The sequence below is a fragment of the Electrophorus electricus genome, chromosome 1 (genome assembly GCF_013358815.1).
Source record: "Electrophorus electricus isolate fEleEle1 chromosome 1, fEleEle1.pri, whole genome shotgun sequence".
In the NCBI taxonomy this organism is placed as follows: Eukaryota; Metazoa; Chordata; class Actinopteri; order Gymnotiformes; family Gymnotidae; genus Electrophorus; species Electrophorus electricus.
In genome coordinates this window covers 33,230,212-33,249,783 of record NC_049535.1, presented here as the reverse complement: position 1 = coordinate 33,249,783, position 19,572 = coordinate 33,230,212, and the positions used below count along the sequence as shown (strand labels likewise).

At 40.7% G+C, this 19,572-nt stretch overlaps 1 protein-coding gene and 1 long non-coding RNA gene across 2 annotated transcripts; one reads left to right on the top strand and one right to left on the bottom strand.

Moving 5' to 3' along the window:
• Window positions 1-1,651: 1,651 nt before the first annotated feature.
• On the bottom strand, window positions 1,652-4,013 carry prl (prolactin). Its single transcript, XM_027014715.2, has 5 exons — window positions 3,902-4,013; window positions 3,566-3,687; window positions 3,069-3,173; window positions 2,615-2,797; window positions 1,652-2,469 (listed from the first exon to the last, which is right to left on the bottom strand). The coding sequence occupies exons 1-5, from the start codon at window positions 3,939-3,941 to the stop codon at window positions 2,281-2,283; spliced, it is 639 nt and encodes a 212-aa protein (XP_026870516.1). The 5' UTR covers window positions 3,942-4,013; the 3' UTR covers window positions 1,652-2,280.
• Window positions 4,014-7,297: 3,284 nt separating this feature from the next.
• LOC113580271 lies at window positions 7,298-17,755 on the top strand. The gene is made up of 4 exons (XR_003410956.2): window positions 7,298-7,312; window positions 9,288-9,406; window positions 16,521-16,626; window positions 17,323-17,755. It is a non-coding gene; the product is annotated as an uncharacterized LOC113580271 (long non-coding RNA).
• The last annotated feature ends 1,817 nt before the right edge of the window (window positions 17,756-19,572 follow it).

The following is a 19,572-nucleotide window of genomic DNA, read 5'->3' as shown; positions in this document are numbered from 1 at the left end:
TAGCACACAAATGTACATTTGACAACAAAAGCAATAATTATGTAATAATAACCTAGCACTTTTTTTTGCTATGTTTTTCTTTGACTGTGAGAAGAAAGTTTGGACAGCTGTTCTGGAATCAGTGTTTTTTGTCATTATTAAATTGCTTTTTGAGCTTGTTACATTCCCCCCCCAGCTCCATGCTTCTCTGTTTAAGCATGTCTCTTTCCTCACTGTTTTCTCTCTGCACCGCGTTCTCTCTGCAATCTCCTCCCTTTGCGATCTTCATCCATTTATTCTCGGTTTTATCAGTTTCCCTTTTTCTTGAAACCACATCAACTCTCTGCCTGTTTCATTTGCCACTTCAGTTTCATTTTCTGTCAGAAGTTTCTTCCTGTGGTGCATACCTTTATCTTCTGACTTATTTGCATTGCAGAAATGACTGTCCTGAATCGTCTTCACAGACTATTCCCCACACCCATTTTCCGAGCAGGATGAGTCTCAGCTCCTCCAGTCCAATAAAAGCGAAATGCAGGGGAACTGTGGTTAACGTCTGACTATATGAGAGGCAAAAATAACAAAGGCAACACACTACTGCCTCTGTCACACAGAGCCCACATTCTTTACTTATTTTTTACATATGATTTTTATGTTTGCAAATTCACATATTCCAAAGAGGTACATGTTGTCATAGTTGTATGTGATAATTAAACTTATAGTTAAAGTTAGATGAAGGTGATTAGTCTAAAATGTCCATCAGAAAACTACAAAACACTTTTAGCTTTGCAAAAGCATATTATTAAAGATTTATTTGAAATTTATCCCCAAATAAAATAAAAAATCTGTTCCTGTACCTGTTCACTACTTTGTGTTTAGTTTTGCGTTTCTCTTCAAATGGTGAGTGGGTGCATGTGTGTCTTCCCAAAAATGAGAGCTCAGGATTTGTACTGCTATACCAAACACCTACGACAGGCTCCACCCCTCTCTGGATGATGTCACAATGGGGGTTTGTTTTTTTTCTAGGTCCCTATGCTGAAGCTTCTTATCCTCTCTGCTTAAACAGAGTCGCACCAGTAACTTGAGGATGAATATCCTCATTTAGGAAGACTAGATCAACCTCTGCTCTAGTGTAGGAAGAATCAGATTCTCCCAAAGGAACAGTAAAACTAGAAAGTAAAGTTTGTGAATACAATTCATGTTGGTCTGATAAAATCTGCTAAAAGCTATCAAGGTCTCTGGTAAAAAAAGTTGACTTCAATGTGACTCTGCATGAAAACTGTCTGATCAGATTGGTCCCAAAAATCAGTGCAATAAGCAAATAATGTGTGAAAGTGTGATAGCTTGAAAAGGATATAGCTTAAAAACTGTAGAAGTTGATCAAAATAATTTGCTGAAATAATAATAATAATAATATTAATAAATAAATCAATATAGGAAGAGTCCATATAAATATATATTCTTAAACTAGCCGTTAATTTTAAATATAAAGCCAAGCTCTTTTTCTTCCTTAAATTTGCCCAGACCTGTAATTGGAAAGAAGATTTAATTTAAGTTAGTATGACAGTGGGATGTCATTTGATTGCATGTCACTGTATTTTTTTAATTTGATTTATTATCCTTTATTCTTTTATTTATTTGTATCTGCACCAAACTATTAACAAGGAGTCATTCATGTTTTTTTTTCATACACGATGAAACTTTATTGATATTTTTGCATGACAGCTTGTGTTATGTTCATGAACACCATGTAAAGGAAAACTAATGAAGAACCTTTACCTCAGTACTTTCATAAATACACTGGTGGGATCTAAAGTGCAAATTTCTACACATGCCATCATATTTCTATACCATTTCTACATAGCCCCATAGCCAACAGCAGAATGTTCTGAAATATTAATCTGTCTAATCTAACACAGTTTTTAGATAGAAAAACTAAAACCTGGGGACAAGTAGGCTCATCATTGGTTCATGTTTTCTTTCCTTTCTTTCAGGCATTTATAACTGTCCTGTAAATTATATCCTGGCTTTTTAAAAATATTTGGAAGGATAGCATATCTGCCCTGCTCTCCAGATTATCTATTCAAGCATGAAAGGAAAGTTAGTATGACATGGAACATAGGTTATGAGATCACGCACCAAAGGAATTCACTGTCTGAGATGTGTGACTTCATAGAGAAATATTCAGAGCTACTTTTTTTTAATTGAAAGAGAATTGACCCAAGTGATCCATGCTGGCATTTTGGTTCAGTAACCCATCTGACTGACTCAGAGTGGGAGCGAGTCAAAACGGCACCTCCGTCTCTAGCACATATCTGGTTGCATCTTGGACGTTCGGCATCGGAGGACTTTAAGAAAACTATCGATCTTGTGGGAGTCCCTGCGGAAGCAGGACAAGAGGAAGTGGAAGTTGACCAGGCGTGAGATTTTATCATGGCCCAGGTCATTACTGTTGAAAGGGAGAGAGGAAAGAACCTCAGAGGATGTCCCCATCTATGGAGGAAGAGAAGAGAGGAGAATAGCAATTGGTTAGCACTGTAGATATATGGTCAGCTATACAATGAGACCTGCTAATGCATGGCACAAAGATGGTACTTACACATAGACACACACACACACACCAGCAGAACTCTCATACCTTGTGGACCAGTCGCTCTAGGCCTGCTCCAAGGGAGTTAGTCTGGTCCTGCAGTTGTCTGGTCTTGCTATTGATAGCATTTCGTTCTGGATGGGGCAGGGTATTGGCCTCGGACGAGAGCATGGCCAGAGGGTCTGACCAGGCCAGTAGCAGCGAGCGAGCCAGAGACAGTAACTCGTTCTCCTGCACAGAGACAGAAAAAGAGCAGCCGGGGCTAGTTACCACTCACGCTCCTCAGACACTGACACGGCTGAACTAAGACTGCACTTCTGTTTTCCTGGAGGGATGTTTAATGTGCCGCGACTTACAACAGTGACCACAAGAGGGAGCTAAAAATAAGTCAATTTGTGAGGGCAGAGAGCACTAAAACAAAACAAAAGCAATAAAACTGAACACTTGTGAATTATCAAATGAATGAGAGGTGAATAAAAGCTTAACAGTATGAGAATGTTACCGGCAGTCTGAGGGCCTGATCTTTATCATTGGGGATCTGAAGGGAAGCTGTATGGCACATAGATGGTCTCATGAGTCTTCCTCCATAAGGTGGGAAGTGAGAATCCTAGATAGGAAAAAGAGAGGAATGAAATATGGAAAACTACAAAATGAAGGCAATACCTAATGCCTCATCACAATTGGAAAAAGAGAAGAGACTACACTGCCTACTCCCACACAGTAAAACACCACACATCATCACTGCAGTTCATCCACCTGTGCACCCTAAAGACCAACGACTAGCCCCCATAATCACACCATCACCTTCATCTCGACACCACCCTCAACTCAGCCAGTCTCCCGCTGTTTCATTTCACCTCTGTTCCACACCACCACTCGTCAGTTGCTGATCAGTAAGTAAAGGATTTACTCTGAAGATTTACGGATTTACGCCTGCCACACATCCCCAGCCATGGACAAACACGGAGACACACAGCCGCTTGCTGGTGATACACTGACCAGGTCATTGGTGAGTGAGGTGCTGAGTGAATGTAGTTTGTCGGAGAGCTGAGAGACTCTCTCTAGAAGGTCGTTCAAGCTGACCCCGTCGATAGAGACAAAGACACACATCAAGACGGCAACTGGAGCAGAAAGACAGAGAAACAAGATGAGGAAAGATAACAGCTAGGAGAGCCTAAACCCCAGTGGAGAATGAGAAGCTGAAATTAAGGTGAGAACTGTGGAAATTGAAAAAAAGGTGAGGGTAATGAACATGGAGCTCCAAATGTCTTTCTAGATGGAATCTGAAGTGCACTTACAGTTTCCAGACAACAGTAACAATAGTCACACACGTACCTGCCAAGGTTAGCTTGTGGTTTTGGGAACGTCGAACCATTGTTCTTCTTCCAAGTTTTCTTTTCCTTCCCCACTGTCTATGATCAATTGTTCTCTGTCACATCCTCTTGTGTCTCCCCATTATATACGCTTGTTTTTTTTTTTTCATTTGTGTATGGAGTAGGTCCTTCACTTTGCTCACATTCTCCCTAAACTAATCCTGTCCTGAATTGTCATAATGAGAAACATTGTCTTGGGGTCAGGACTGATGAATAGCCACAGGCTGTTTGACCAAGCTTGGGGTGCAGGGCTGTGGCCAGGAAGGTCTAACATCGTTCTGCTAACCACATGAAGAAATGAAAATCTAGCAGGTTTCCTGAAGCATAACAGGTTTTAAACAACATGCTTAATGTATGTAAATTAAATTCAAATGAAATGTCGCTCTTGCGTGTTATGTCCCCTGAAGCTGGACAGCTGTGTGTGTGTGTGTGTATGTGTGTGTGAAGTTCTGGGAACCACTTTTGCCTTTGATTGTTTTTAACCAAAACACGTCTGTAACTCATATTCAAGCCACGCATCACATGCTCACAACAAGTCACAATTATGAACGTGCAGCTACAGTGCATTTTTTTGGTCAAGTCAGTATGCTTTTTTTTCTGGATTGTGCTGCACTGTGTGTGTGGGGGTGTGTGTAGTTGTTGTCGTCGTATGTCTGCATGGGAGAGAATTTTGGAGATGTTTCCTGTAGAACATCTTCATTCAGGACGTTTCTGACTCTAGGCCATGTCATCAACCAGTCGCCCCGAATTACTGATATATTCTGCAAAAGCTTTTGAAGGAACTCTTTTTTTTCAGTTCAGACTGGTCTCCAGCAGCTCCCAAAGACAAATAAAGCCTCCTGACGGTGGACAATGTGTACAGCATTAAGGCCTACCACCTCCCTAATAAATTCCAAGTGAATGTTTGCTAGAGTGTAGTGGGTCCCTATGGGGGGGCCAGGGTTCAATCCCCTCTCTTGGCACTATACTATGCCAATAAGAGTCCTTGGGTGAGACTACATTTGCCTCTGTAACATGATTGAAGTTGGGTAAATTGCTTTGGATACAAATGTGTAAATGTTTATGGAATTGATGCCATAGTGTACAAATGAAAGTACTGCTACTGTTACCATGGTGAAGTGTTGTACACTCATCACTGAGTGTATTACCTATGAGGGGCCAGTTTGCGTCAGCAACATTGCACTCTGTTGAGAGAAGGGCTATTATTAGTAAACTAAATAAAAAATTAAAAACTGACACTGAAGAAAAATATTGTTATAACTGAAATAAAACAAGTGCCCACAAACTGAAACAAAACATAAAAAATGGCAGGTGCTATTAAACCTAACCAAAACATGAAAAAGTGGACATTTTTTTTTACTTGTTTATTTATCACTAATGCACAACATATGTGTATTTTCTGGTTGTGATGAGCACAGTATCATATGACCAACAAAAATGCTGGTAGAGAGCATGTCCTGTATATCAGTGTCTAGGTCTGGGAGCTGTGTGGCTACTAAAGCTAAATCTAAAAACAATAAAAGGAGACATAATTTAAAAACAAAACCTAACAACAACAACAACAACAACAACAACAAAATCACTTTATGAAAACAAATTAAGACTTTATGAAATGTAAATGGGAAAAAGAGAATAAAACATCATACTTACATTAATATTACAGAACTGTTAAAGCCTAGATTGAGAGCATTCAGGCTATAATATCAACAACTAGACCCAGTAATAAAGCTCAATAATCAGTAACATAAAAAAAGCATATTTAGGCTTGTTACTAAAACTCAATATTGGGTAATGTAAACAAATGCTGATATATGTGACTACTGCAAAATAAACTGTATGGTTAGGAGCCAAATAATAAAAGATGTATGTGTTTATGGTAAACTAACCAAAAGCTAATTGTCTATGGGAAAGCAGCTGTACTCTGTAGGTAATGAGTGATCACAGTAACCAGTATTACTGCATAGTATTTCTGTCTAGCTTACTGGTGAGCTCCTCCCCAGACACTCCCACCATATACATTTTGACCTCCAAGTCTGAAACTCTGACTTTGAAACTACAGCCACTATTCTCAGTATGACAGTATGACCTTCCAACACACATTATATATATATATATATATAAAATGAGAGTGGGAGAGAGAGAGAGAGAGAGAGAGAGAGAGAGAGAGAGAGAGAGAGAGAAAGAGAGATTAAAAATTGTAGTAAAGTACATGGAGTTTCCAGAGAAACAGAACATTTTGGACAGAGGTCCTTCATCACCTGTGCAAGCATCATATCTCCACATCTCTTTCTACAGTACACTATATCCATATATATATATATATATATATATATATATATATATATATATATATATATATATATATATATATATATATATATATATGTGTGTGTGTGTGTGTGTGTGTGTGTGTGTATAACTGATGGTTTCAGCTTGCTCAATTTCTCACTTATTCACTCTTATAAACGTTGAGTTTCTTTTGTACTAAAGAGTTAAATAAATTTAACTGTATCAAGAAGTAATCGTTACCGGACTCTGTACACTGGCAGGGCCGTCCATGGGGCGTGGATAACAATATAGGCCACAAAGAAGAAGAAACATATATAAACGCAAAATTGCAAAAATGTCAGGTTTACAAAGTAAAATAAATAGTGCGCATCAAGGAAACCTCAAATACATCTAGATCTAAAGAATAAAACTAAGATGAATAAGAAGTTAGGAAGACCTAAAGAGCCTGATTAAATTACGGTCAGCAGGGCAAATATATTAATCACGTAAAACCACAATTTAACATCACACCCCTGCAGATGACGTTGATAGCGGCCTAATTTGTTACATTGTTAATGGTTTTTCAAACATATCTGTCCAGTCTCACGGTTCTCCGGTTAAACGTAGAGTACCTTAAAATTAATTTCATTAAAACTTTCGGTTTGCTTCATATTTTAGTAACAAATCAAATTTGCTGAGGACGCTTGTAAACACATCCTTTCACAAGCAGATCTCACAGGTCTTTAGATTATGTGACAAAAACAACATGAATAAAGCGTTCAAACAGAAACATACAGTCGGTATATTCTTCCTTTGGACTACACGACAGTGGACTATATATTTAGGAGATCAAGTTTAATCAAATTGCAATGGTTATACATTATTTGTATTGAAAGATTTATAATCACAAACGAAGGATTTAGATAATCTAATTAGTTCGCGCTTGAAAATGCACCCTAACTCTGCATTTGTCACTAAATGCATGAAATTCCCCACGTGTGCACGGACGCAGAATTGCGCGCAGTCCACGAGGCTTGGCAGTTAGGAATTATCCATGACGCTTTCCTGTCTACTCCTGTTAGGGTCAGTTCGGCAAAAGAACACGGTCAGTAATTGGTTGACATTTGATGCTAATTTAATTTAAAAGGATTAAAGGATTTAAGCGTGTTATGTATTTAAATGAATGAGAAGGTCTTTTCATTATTTGTGAACACAAAACCCTATTGAAGACTGCTTGGCAGATGGGTCATCCGTGTTGCTCTCTCTTTATTCCGCTTTTTGAAGTAACAGGGAGACTATACTATACATGTAATTTTCTTACAATTTATGGGTGTGTGTATGCAAGTCTATGCGTGTATGCGTGTCCATGTCACATTTAAAAGTTGGCGAACTCATTAGTGATTTGAGCCAAGTTATAGGACCGCGTCTCGCGCGGCTGGTACAAGACGTGCTGTCAAAGCTCAATATTGGATCAAATCTAACCGCAGGGCTCGTGATGGACGATAAAGAAACTTCGCAGATCAGCAGCTATGGTCCTGCAGTGCAAAACCGTGCGCACGAAACTCTGTCCTTTACTGCTGAATCAAAGAATACAAACAAACGATGCAGCGATTGTAGCGTAATGTTTTAATTATAGGTCCTATCAAACATTGTCTTTTTACGAACACCGTAATCAAGAAAAACGAATTCGACAGCAATGAATAATCAGAATTGTGGTAGAACTGCCGATGCGCTGGAGATTTAAATTAGTGAACGTCACTGCATTTAACAACTTTGTTTTTAAATCCTACAACAATTGACGATTAATATGCAATTACCCGCATTTCTCCATCACAGTAATACACTGTAGTCTCGGCGTTGTGTGCTAAAAGTAGCTTGAAAGAAAAGGGGAAAGAAAAGTTACCTTTTCCACGTTGCCACAGATTGTTTCGTCCTTTTTAATCTTGGCTTGAATAAGATACAATTTTGTTGCTTTCTGTAACAGCGCAGCAATTCCAATATTTTTTTTTAAATATCCAAACCGCAACTAATACACCGCAATCAACGCTCAGTGATGTTGCGCGCTACGATAAAGGCAGTTGTGCTGGGTCCGGAGGAAGGTAAAATTACGCAACCTCCTGTTTGCAGTTTACACAAGTATGCAAGCTTGCTTTATTTATTTATGCTATGCCACGAGTTTCGCCGTCATTTATTTGGCTGCCCATTTCCAAGTGAACACCCTTTAGCGTGTCTTCCTGAAATAGATTTTGATGTCTTATCAGAATTGTATTACAGTTATTCATAACGTCTGGATAGGTTTACACCTCACCTTAAATTTCAAGTTTTGAATTTACTTTACGATTTTGAAGCCGTTTTTTTAAAGTCCGAGATTACTGCAGTAAGAAGGCCTAGGCTGTATATGTTTCACACGTCATACGTGATTCTTATTCTGACTTTTCACTGTCCGTTTCGCTTGTTTAACTCGGAGTAATTGGTTTTTAAACCTTCAGCAGCGCCCAGGAAACACAAGTAACGCACAGTAGCATATCCGCAACCGAATGTTTCAAATAAGTATACCTACAGGATCTTTTATAAATGTACAGCTTTAGATTTGGAAATTACAAAGATGCATGTGCCTGCATGTATGTGTGCGTGTGTATGTCTCTGTGTCTGTGCGCTCGCGCGTCTGCGTATGTATCTCGTGAGGGGAACAGTAGGGAGCGCGCCTTCATTGTAAAAGAATGACGTCTGCAGGTGGCGAGCGTGTGCAGATATTCTTTTCAGCAAGTTCTAGGTAAAGAGGCAATACTGCCGCCTATTGACACGACATGCTCAGGATTGCAAGTATTTGCGCGATGCATTCTGAGATTGACTTAATTGCATGTCCAACACTTTAAATCTCTTCTCCTGTTTCATCTCTCATGTGCATGTGAGCCTGAGTATGCCCTCTCAATATCCACCACCCATGTGCCCTACCCTCCCTCCTGCCAACTCATACTTACACTCCTCCCTCTCTCTCTCTCTCTCTCTCTCTCTCTCTCTCTCTCTCTCTCTCTCTCTCTCTCTCTCTCTCTCTCTCTCTCTCTCTCTCATGCACACAGAGGGTACACAATAACACACACACAACGTTGTAGAACATGTCAGACTCAGAGGCTGCAGCTCCTGCCGAGACCCCTGTCCCTGCTGCCTGTAAGACCATCAAGGCAGACCTGGACAAATGGTGAGTGCCTCCATGTCTCTCTCGGTTGTCCATTTGTGTGTGCATTCCAGTCCAGTTGTACTACCCCCCCGTACTGGCCCATCTGTGTTGGATGGTCCTTCTGGCCTTGGTACGATCAGCACTTCTGTAGAACCTCCAGGATGAGAGTAATGTCGTCAGGGGCTTAAATATCAATATTCATATCAGCCTAACTATCATGCATCTTGATGTTGATTTCAGTTGGAGGAATAACATTTTAATAGCAATGGACAGCACATGGTTAACTAGTCTGTGGTACAAGACCACTTTTTAAAATGCTAGTATTAGATTAAATTGAATGTTTTTTTTTAATTTTTCATAGTCTGTTCATTAGAGCTGGGAGGCACGGGTAAGGGGATTCTGGGAAGCACGAACTGCTACATTATGCTTGATTGGCTGTTTGGATTAAGCCTACATCCTGGTCTGTCTCTCTGTTGCTCTCTCTCCCTGCCCTCATGCCTTGCTATGTCAACATCTCTGCAGTGCTACAGTGCATTCATGTGTGGGAGACAATCTCTTAATGCTGACCTCTCTGTATTTGTGTGTGTGTGCCTTTCTCTCTGCTAAGCCCTTGCTTGCCCATATCCCTGACTGAGAACAGTCAATAGAATAGTGATTCTGGAATAATTTTCTGGTAAATACACCAGGCTTGTTATGGGCACTGTGGTGGTGTGTCTGTGTGTGCAGACTGTAAATAATAGGTACTGCCAGTGCTGTTTGATGTGATGTCCTATTCTGTCAGCATTTTGCCCTCAAGGCCACAGTGACACCAGGGCAACACCCTGCTTTTTCCACCTCCCTCGTACCCTTGAGTGTGTGTTTACATGCTATAGCAGTGTAGATATGGCAGGCTGGAGGGTCCTGATAAGACAACACACACAGTAAGCCTGATTAGTGTGGTACTGAGATAATGGGGGTATGTTTTCCAGTGAGGCGTGACCTTAAAGGCTGGGCCTGGCTTGGTGGTCCAGTTTGACCAGTATGTCTGACCAAGATGACAGATAATATTAAACCAGTGCTTAACCAACTTTACCAATATGTGTATGTATTTTGTGTTGGTTTGTTAGATTTATTTCTAAAATGTCCTACTCCTCTAGATTTTACCAATGACACCAAGGGAAATGAATGTTTAGTGTGTGTACATGGCCATAGCCAGTTATAAGGTCACCAAAGTCCAGACCTCAGTAATTTGTTTAGATTACAGATTACTGATTTTTAACTAAAATTAAAATGAGACAAAATAGAACTGGATAAAACAATCAGCGGTTGATAACTTTTGCCCAGAAACAAGTGCAAGCTTAATTCAGTTTAGATGTGTTTAGTGTTAACTGTGTTAGAGGGTGTGAGCACAGACCCTGGCATCATGTGCACTTCTGCTGACAATGATTGTAGTCTGCACACATGGGTAGCAGCACTGCAACAGGTCCCTTGTAAGTGAACCGGCAGGCAGCATACCATCCATTAAGATAAAGCAATGACCGTTATGCCATTATCTTTATACTATAGACGACGGCTATTTCTTTCACATTATTAGGTTAGCTAACATTTCACACAAGGCCCCCAATTAAAAAAGTCTTATGTATGTCACATATTAATAACAGTAGGCCTCCAAAACATTTCAATAACACATTTGGAAATGAATATAAGCGTATAATGATGTTAGATTGTAATGGTGTTACTCATAAGCTTTTTTCTTTTAATTTTTATTTCTAGCTAAGGTTAAAAATGACCATATCTTAATTATCACACTTCATACTGTAAACGCATATGTTTTGTTGCTGTAGATAATGTCCTTATTATTTATTATTTATTCAGCAATGCATATAAATATGAAAGCTGCACCTCTCTGGAAGCAAATGTCTCACCAAATTTTGAAATTAAAAGCCTTTGAATTTCTAGCACTGAATTTGTTTAATAGAAATTATGCATCTGAATTTTTTGCCTCTGAATTCAACTCTTAAATTTTCAGTAACTCATTTCACTTGTGTTTTTCAATGTTAACAAATTCAGAATAAAGATTCAGGATTGAAACACTGAAAAAAGCAAGAAAAAAATAGAATTCAGAAGGAAACAATTCAGATACATAATTATAATGGAAAAAAAATTCAGTGCTAGAAATTCAAAGGCTTTTAAATTTCAAAATCTGGTGAGACGTTTGCTTCCATACACATCTACTTTACAATAAGCTGTCAGCACATTTATAATGGGCCATATTTAACAATGCCTACTCCTACAGAACACAGGCAGCTCAGAGCGGGGGAGAAACAGCAAAAAGGTTCAAAGAGAACACATCGTCCTGACAAAGAAACCAAATTTAAAACAGCATCACGAGGAAGACACGGGTAAAGAGAAAGACAGCCAGTGTGGGGTATGTGGGTGATCAAAACAATCCAGTCAGATTTATTAAAACATAAATAAAATTTGTTTCTTGTAAATAGCAACAAGTCTGTAGAGAGGGCAGGCTGGAAGGTCCAGAGATGTAATGTTTATATGTTTATACGTGTAACTGTGCATAATTTTGACTAAACCTACCACCCCCAATCCCAACTCCTGACACCAACATATATCAAATAGTCAAAGACTATTTTCTGATTGTTCCAGCCTTGATGCAGTGGACAGATTTTAGTGGGTGGCTCAGTGTAAGTTAAACACTTACATGGGCTTTATGCTTTTTGTCCTGACCTAACCGATCACCTTATGTATAACAGTTTTACTAATCAGTTCTCTGTGGGAGGAAGGATCTGCAAGCAGTGAAGAAACCCCCCCCCCCCCCCCCCCCCCACACACACACACACAGACACACACACACACACACGCGCACACACACACACACAGACACACACACACACACACACACACACACACACACACACACACACACACACACACACACACACACGTCTGCTTTTGTATGTCCAGCGTTTGCCAGTCCAGTCCCCTCCAGTTCCTGGAGCTTGGCACTTCAACCCCTCCATGTGTCCCTCTGCTTGCGCACATGTGTTCACACCTTAGGGGCTTCTGCAGGGCACAGTGCACAGTGATGCTCACAAAATGAAGGCCTCAGGAGGCTGACTTGAGTATTCTCTACCACCTCAATATTTGTATCTCATGTATAAATAGGCAGTGTATGTGAGCATGAGGGCATGTGAGTGTGTCTGTAGTCTGAAGTTCTGGCCACTGGATCATGTTGCCTGTAAACTCGACACCAGGTGCTAACCCTGGCGCGCTGGCCATCTTGAGCGTCTCTGCAGGTGGAAGACAGGGAGAGGCTTTGAACTATGGCGCTTCTTCACAGAGGCATGATGCCAAAGGCTCAGTGGGCAGCTGCCAGTCATGGCTTCAGGTTTAAGCCCTGCAAGGCGTACTTGTGTTGCGGAAGCACAATCTCAGACACTGATATAATGCTATCTCATTCCACCCCCCTGCATGGTCGTTGCGATCATCCAAACAGAAAAGGATCATGTGTTGGGCGAGAGCGAAGTCCTCCTGACCTTGTGATCTCATCCACACTGCTGCAGTATATGAACAGCGGAGGGGCTTTGGGACCCCACTGATGGGCAGATAGAACATACAACCCCTCTGTTGGATTCAGCCCATCCTTCTGTTTACATGACTATAAAGGTTACACACCTGGCAGTGTGTGACTGAGCTGGTTTACCATTGCTCTGTGAGACCTCCTCCTGACCAGCCTGTGATTGTTGTGACCCCAGCTGATCCTTAGATGGGGTTCTTTTGCTCAGCATGAAACGCCTCGTCCTGTCTGCAGACGTGCATATGCTTGCAGCAGCTTGGAGGGGCGATGCGGTTGACGTGAGAGACTTGCTGACCTGTGCCATGCTTTGGTACAGTTATAATGCAGACCCCTGAGGCTGGATTCATAAACAGATCAGTGGGTTTTACTTATTTTTTTTGTGTCAAGCTCATCTTCTTTCAAGATCATATGTTCAGATTAAGCCTGGTTAGAAGATCTGGGATATTTTGAACTTGGCTCAAATTTCTCACGCTATTCTTAAAGCACTTTTACAACACAAAAACACATTTTTAAAAATTGCACTGGATAAAAGATTTTGTTATTTTGTGTTATTGCATGCTGAATCCAAATATGTTTCAGAATTCCTCTGTCATCCAGTTCCAGTATACTCACATATCATTATATATAGTATGGAAAAGTGGTACCAAGGAGAGTGGATCCCCTTTATGTTGGCAGACTACTGCTGGACACTGAAGAGGGATGTTCCTGAAGCTGAATAGAGGCATAAATTAAAGACTTGTACATTTTAGAAGAACATTTGAGCATATTTTAAGTGTAATAAAACCCTTATTTATGAATAAGTAAGTTAATGTAAATTTTAATTGCTCTGTCATCTATAAACAAATTCAGCATAAAAAGTTCACCTATTTTAAATTGTGGAAGAAAATATGTTTTGTCTTCCAGTGTTTCTGGCACAGTGAAATCTCACCTAGGATCACCTGATTAATCCTTCCACAAAATACGCCTCAAATTTCCAAACATCACCTTCCCACCTTTCACCCCATCACAAAACCGCTCTGCATAAACCTTTTTTTAAATCAGAAATGATCAGCTGAGTGTTCCATCACTGCAGTAGGAACCGGGTGGAGGTTGTCTTGCTGTGCCAGCCACCACTGACCTAAGAACTGGGTCTGGCTGGAGAGAGGACTGGAGCATGGTGGATTCCCAGAATGCCTTGCACCTCTCCATGGACTTTTACGGTTTCAGTGTGGTAAATCGTCGGTTTGTGTGAGAGTGTGTCTGCTTGGTTATCCTAGCCATGTATTTTCAGTGTGTTTGAAGCGTGCCTGGAGTCTTCCTGCTGTGCTTACTCATTTATAGGTCCCTCCTCATTTTCCCTGTGTGTGTTACTCTTTCTACATGTGTACTTGCACTGGCTTTAAATAAGAGTTCTTTCCTTCAGCAAAAATTCTCTCTTCTAGCTCTTCTTCCTCACCGATGCTACATTTTGTTTAATGGTTAGGAGGATTCTAAAAACACATTGGAATTCAGTACAAAAAAGTGATATAAGTTTCACCTATTTTAGTCTGTGTGACCAAAAAAAGTTACAGTTTTGCTGCCTAGTGTTATCTAGCCAAGGATCGCCTGAACAATAATTCTGAAATCTCCTGCCCTTGACAGTCCCTCTCTGTACCTTCTCCAGAGCGGAGGAGCCCACAGGCCATGAGCGGGACCCGGGCGTTTGCTGGGGAGAGGCCATGTAAATAATTCAGCTGTGATTTGCAGATGGTTCTGCCCCCCCCTCCCCTCCCCTCCAACAGTAGCCATTATCACACTGCTGTATGACATCGCTGAAGCGTCTGTTACCGAAAATCTAGTTGCTATAGTAACCAGTGGGAAGAGAAGGGGAAAGGAAGTGACACTGTGTTGGCTGGAGAGGCGGTGTCAGGTTGCAAGGGGGGTAAGGGGGGGCTGTTGTCTCAACAAGATGACTCATCTGCTTTAGAGATCTTTTGTGTGTGTGTGTGCTTGCGTACGTGTGTGCATGTAAACCTTTGCGGAGGTGATATAGAGCATGCTTCAGCGGCTTCTCAAACCTGCTCTTGCAGTGACCTGCCTTGAGTGAAGATTTTTTTTTATGCTGACCTGGAATGATTTGGGGTTCTGTAGTTCGTGCTTCTCTGGAGTGATCCCTCCATCCCGTTCTCTTCCTTCTCTCTCCCTACCTCTGGATGTGTATTATTAAAATAGCTGTTACTGTTACTTAAAATGACCTTGACTTGCACTCTCTCTTCTGATCTCTCTCTCATCCTTCTCTCCTCTCTGTCTCTCCATTTCTTTCTGTCTCATTGCTCCTCCCCGTTCTCAGCTCTGTCTGCCCTCCTTTTCTCTGGTTCTCTGTCATTCTCACTCCTGTTTCTCTATTCTTTCATTCTGTCTCACGCTCAGATTATGCTTTTCTCACCAACCCCCTCTCTTTCTCACTAGTTCTCCCATTTCTTAGCACGACTCCCTGGCTGTGCTGCTGGGACACTTACGTTTAGTCTTTTTTTACATCATCTTCCAACCTTTCACCTCATCGCCAAACTGCTCTGCATAAACCTCTTTTAAATTAAACCAACTGTGTGTTACATCATTGCACACTGAACTGTATTTGGGTTATGTATATTTATTGGATAGGATGATCTGTTGGTGTGGGAGGGGCAAAACAGTTTCAATAAAAGAGGAGGGCCATGGGTGAAGTCATGTGATCACTGTATCCAGCATCAGTGGAGAGGTTACATTCACCTGGCAGCAGTCGCTGCTTGGCTTGCACTGTCACACAATCTCTCTCTTCCTTTCTCTCACTCGCTCTCTCGCTCCCTCTCCCCCTCTCTTTTTCACTCTCTTCCTCTCTCTCTGTGCAGATGCGTTCCCCCCTCTCTTCTTCTCTTTTTCCTCCTTATCCACTCTGTCATTCCAGCAACCCCTTTCGCTACATCAGACTAATGTAGTGTGGCAGGGCCTGCCTTTGTGTTGGGTGTTGAGTGACTGGAATAATCTCTGTGTGTATTCACACAGACACCGATGTACACACACACACACACACATGCACACACAAAAGAGAGGCAAGCCCCCCCCCCCAACACACACACACAGGCATGCTCACTTACACACACAGATGCATACACGCACACACCCACACACACACACACACATGCACAAACACACACGCACACAGATGTGTGCGTGTGTGTATGTGACAACACACATGCTTGCATGCTTGCTCGCTTTCTCTTGCATATCTTCCAACTTGTCTTAGGTCTGGGTATTGACTGGTCCAACTTTAGTTTTCCATGGAATTTCAGGGTTTGCACTGGCACATTTGTGAGTCATTGGGTGTGAAAACTGCCCCTCTGTTATTCCTCAGCTTTGTTGTTTGTTGTATTTGAGTATATACTTATGAGTATGTGCAACAAACTGTGCATGTGATTGACTGCCTGGCCCTAACTGACTGTGTGTATGTATGTATATGTGCATATCTTTGACAATAAATCTTGTGTTGCTTGTGTTATATGAGAAATCAGGGTGCTATTGCATGTGTAAAGAAGCACATGGTTATAAATATTGCTGTGTGTGTTGCAGCATAAAGGAGAAAGGGGAGGTGGCATGTAGCAAACTGGTGGAGGCTTTCACCGCCTGTGTAAAGAGCAGTGCCAAGACATCGTGAGAAGCTCTACACAAAGAACATGTAAACCACCCTCTCTCTCTCTCTCTCTCTCACACACACACACACACACACACGAACACACTCTAAAACAAACACCTTTATACACACACCCTAAATTAGACACCGTCATACACACACCTTAAAGCAGACACCGTCATATGCACAACCTAAAACAGACATTCCCATATGCACATATATGCACATATGCTTTGCATATCAGTGGGATACTTGCATGAACAGACAATATGGATTAGTGTGTAAGCTTTCACTGTAAAAAAAAATAAAATGAAGTATAAATTTGAAGTCATAGTATTTATAAGTTTGTGGCCTGTCCTAATGATTAGCATATTCCTAAGTAGACAGATTGATTAATATACGTTCATGAGGAAAGACAGCAGCAGGGTAGAGCACAGAACTGTGCTCCAAAACTGTGGACACAGTGTAAACTGTAGTCAACGTGTAAGTCAATACACAGTACAAGTACACAACAACAACAACAAAAAAATGCTCGGAAGAGTATGATGAAACAGTGGACAAAGCGTAAAAGCACTACATAAAAATGCATTATAAATAAAACACAGTGGAACATTTCCAGACCAAAAATGTCTTATTGTCACTGACTGTTTTAAGGAAAATGTTATTCTCATCTCATTAGCTGTGCTGGTAGCTCCATTTCATCAATAACATAATCCTCCTGATCTCTGCGCCGTCCTACAGGTCCACTGCACTGGGTCCTCCACCTTCCCAGCATTCCTTTCAGCACTGAACTGAATGACTCTGATGGGACTTGGCAGCAGAACACATATGTCCGGCCCCCTCGCCTCCTCTCCTCCTGCCCCACTTCATGCAGTTTTAACGGCATCTTCCTGCCCCTCCTTTTTCCCTTGCGGCCAAATGCTTCTGATCTGTAGGCTGTTTCGGGAAGCCCTTGGATTTTATGTAAATTGTCTGTTTGAGAAGCTTTCATAATAGTGTAATAAAGTTTAAAAGACTAGTACTTTTGTCTTTGACGAAATTGTTAGGTTGACACATGTGCTTTTGGTGTGCGGTGTGATCTGCAGTGCATAATGTTCAACATAATGACCAAACCACTGGGCAAAAAATAATGGAACTTGTACCTACCATATTTTTTAATAAAAAGTGGTATATATTTCTTGTTTTTACTTCAGATTTTTTTTCTGTCTTGGGTCTCATTAGTTGTCACACACACACACACACACACACACACACATATATATATATATATATATATATATATATATATATATATGTGTGTGTGTGTGTGTGTGTGTGTGTGACAACTATATATAGCCCAATATTACAGTGGTGATTAAAAATAAAATATCAATGACAAAGACAGAGGACATATTTGATTATGACAACACTTCCTTGCACATTCAAATGTAAACGTTCAAACTAAATGGCTTAATTCTCCAAAAGGTATGTATGAAGTCCTCTCTTTAACACTCCTTATTCTTAATTTTGCATTGTCTTAATCCATCTTTTATTTCCTTGAGGGACTATTAGGGCTTCCGAAGAAGGAGTGAGATGATTAATGAGGTGGATTAATGCAGCCATAAGAACACCAGTACCTCAGAAGTCCACAGACACACAGTGCCCCTCAATCACTAAGTGTGGATTAAAGCGCAAGTGTCAAACCAGTCAGGTGGACGTTCAATTGAAGACCTCCACAGGGGAACAGTGAGCTGGCTCACAACACCTCTAGCACATGGTATCAACCCGAACGTATGAAGACTTGCCCTACAAAACAAGAAAACCCCCCAAGGGTTTGGAAAGGGATTTTATACAAATAGAGCAGAATGCACGCATGCATGCGTGCACACACGCACACACGCACACACACAGAAATTCGGAAATATTGCCTGCATTTCATTACTCTGGGCTTTCAGTGTCAGCATAATGAGTTTGTGTCAGCATTTAATGTGGTTTTAATGCCATACAGCCAGTAGTGAGTTATAATTCTATGGTTGCTTATGTAAGAGAATGTAAAGAATGTACATATTCATAAAATACGTTCATGTGAATGAGTATGTGCCTTTACTATGTACTCATACATGGATGTATCTGCACAACCACATTCATCCAATTGTACATGTTGGAGTGCATGTGTGTATGTGTTAGTGAGTGTGTTACTGTGTGGACTGTTTTATTGTGTGTGTTACTATGCGTGTTACTGTGTGTGCCATGTTAGTGTGTGTGTTTGTGTGTGTGTGCATTAGTGTGTTACTGTGTGAACCGTGTTATTGTGTGTGGTACTATGTGTGTTACTGTGTGGGCCATGTCAGTGTGTGTGTTAGAGTGTGTGCATACAAGTTTCAAGTTTCAAGTTTGGTTTATTCGTCACATACATAGTCATACACAGTATAACTCGGAATGAAATGGTGGAGAGTGCTCTGTCCAAACTGAGGAAAAGAAAACAGGGATGGATAGAGAAATATAGATATTCTATATATGTGAAATATATATATGCAAAGAGAAATATATATATTCTATGTATGTGCAAAATATATTAACAATGTATGTACAATATATGTATATTATGATTATATACACAATGTGCAATGTACTTATACTTATACTAACCCATTCATTCTATGAGTAAATGACAAAGGACTTTTGTAAGTTGCTCTGGATAACAGTGTCTTCTAAATTCCATAAATGTAAATGTAAATGCAAATGCAAATGTAAATATCCTGGCCTATACCAGCTTCACAGCAGCATGCTCTGCATGTATGAATGCAACCATCCCCCCAGTGCACACAAATGCAGGACACTCATTTCATTAAAGGTGAACTACTTTGGACTGACTATGTTACATCCTACACAGGCCAGAGCTATGTGTACATATGGAGGGACCTCTCTGGAAGAAAGAAACATTTATGCATTCCAGACACTACAAGACTGTGCCCAGTCGGAGGTGCTACCTGAAGCAGAAGGTGGGCCCAT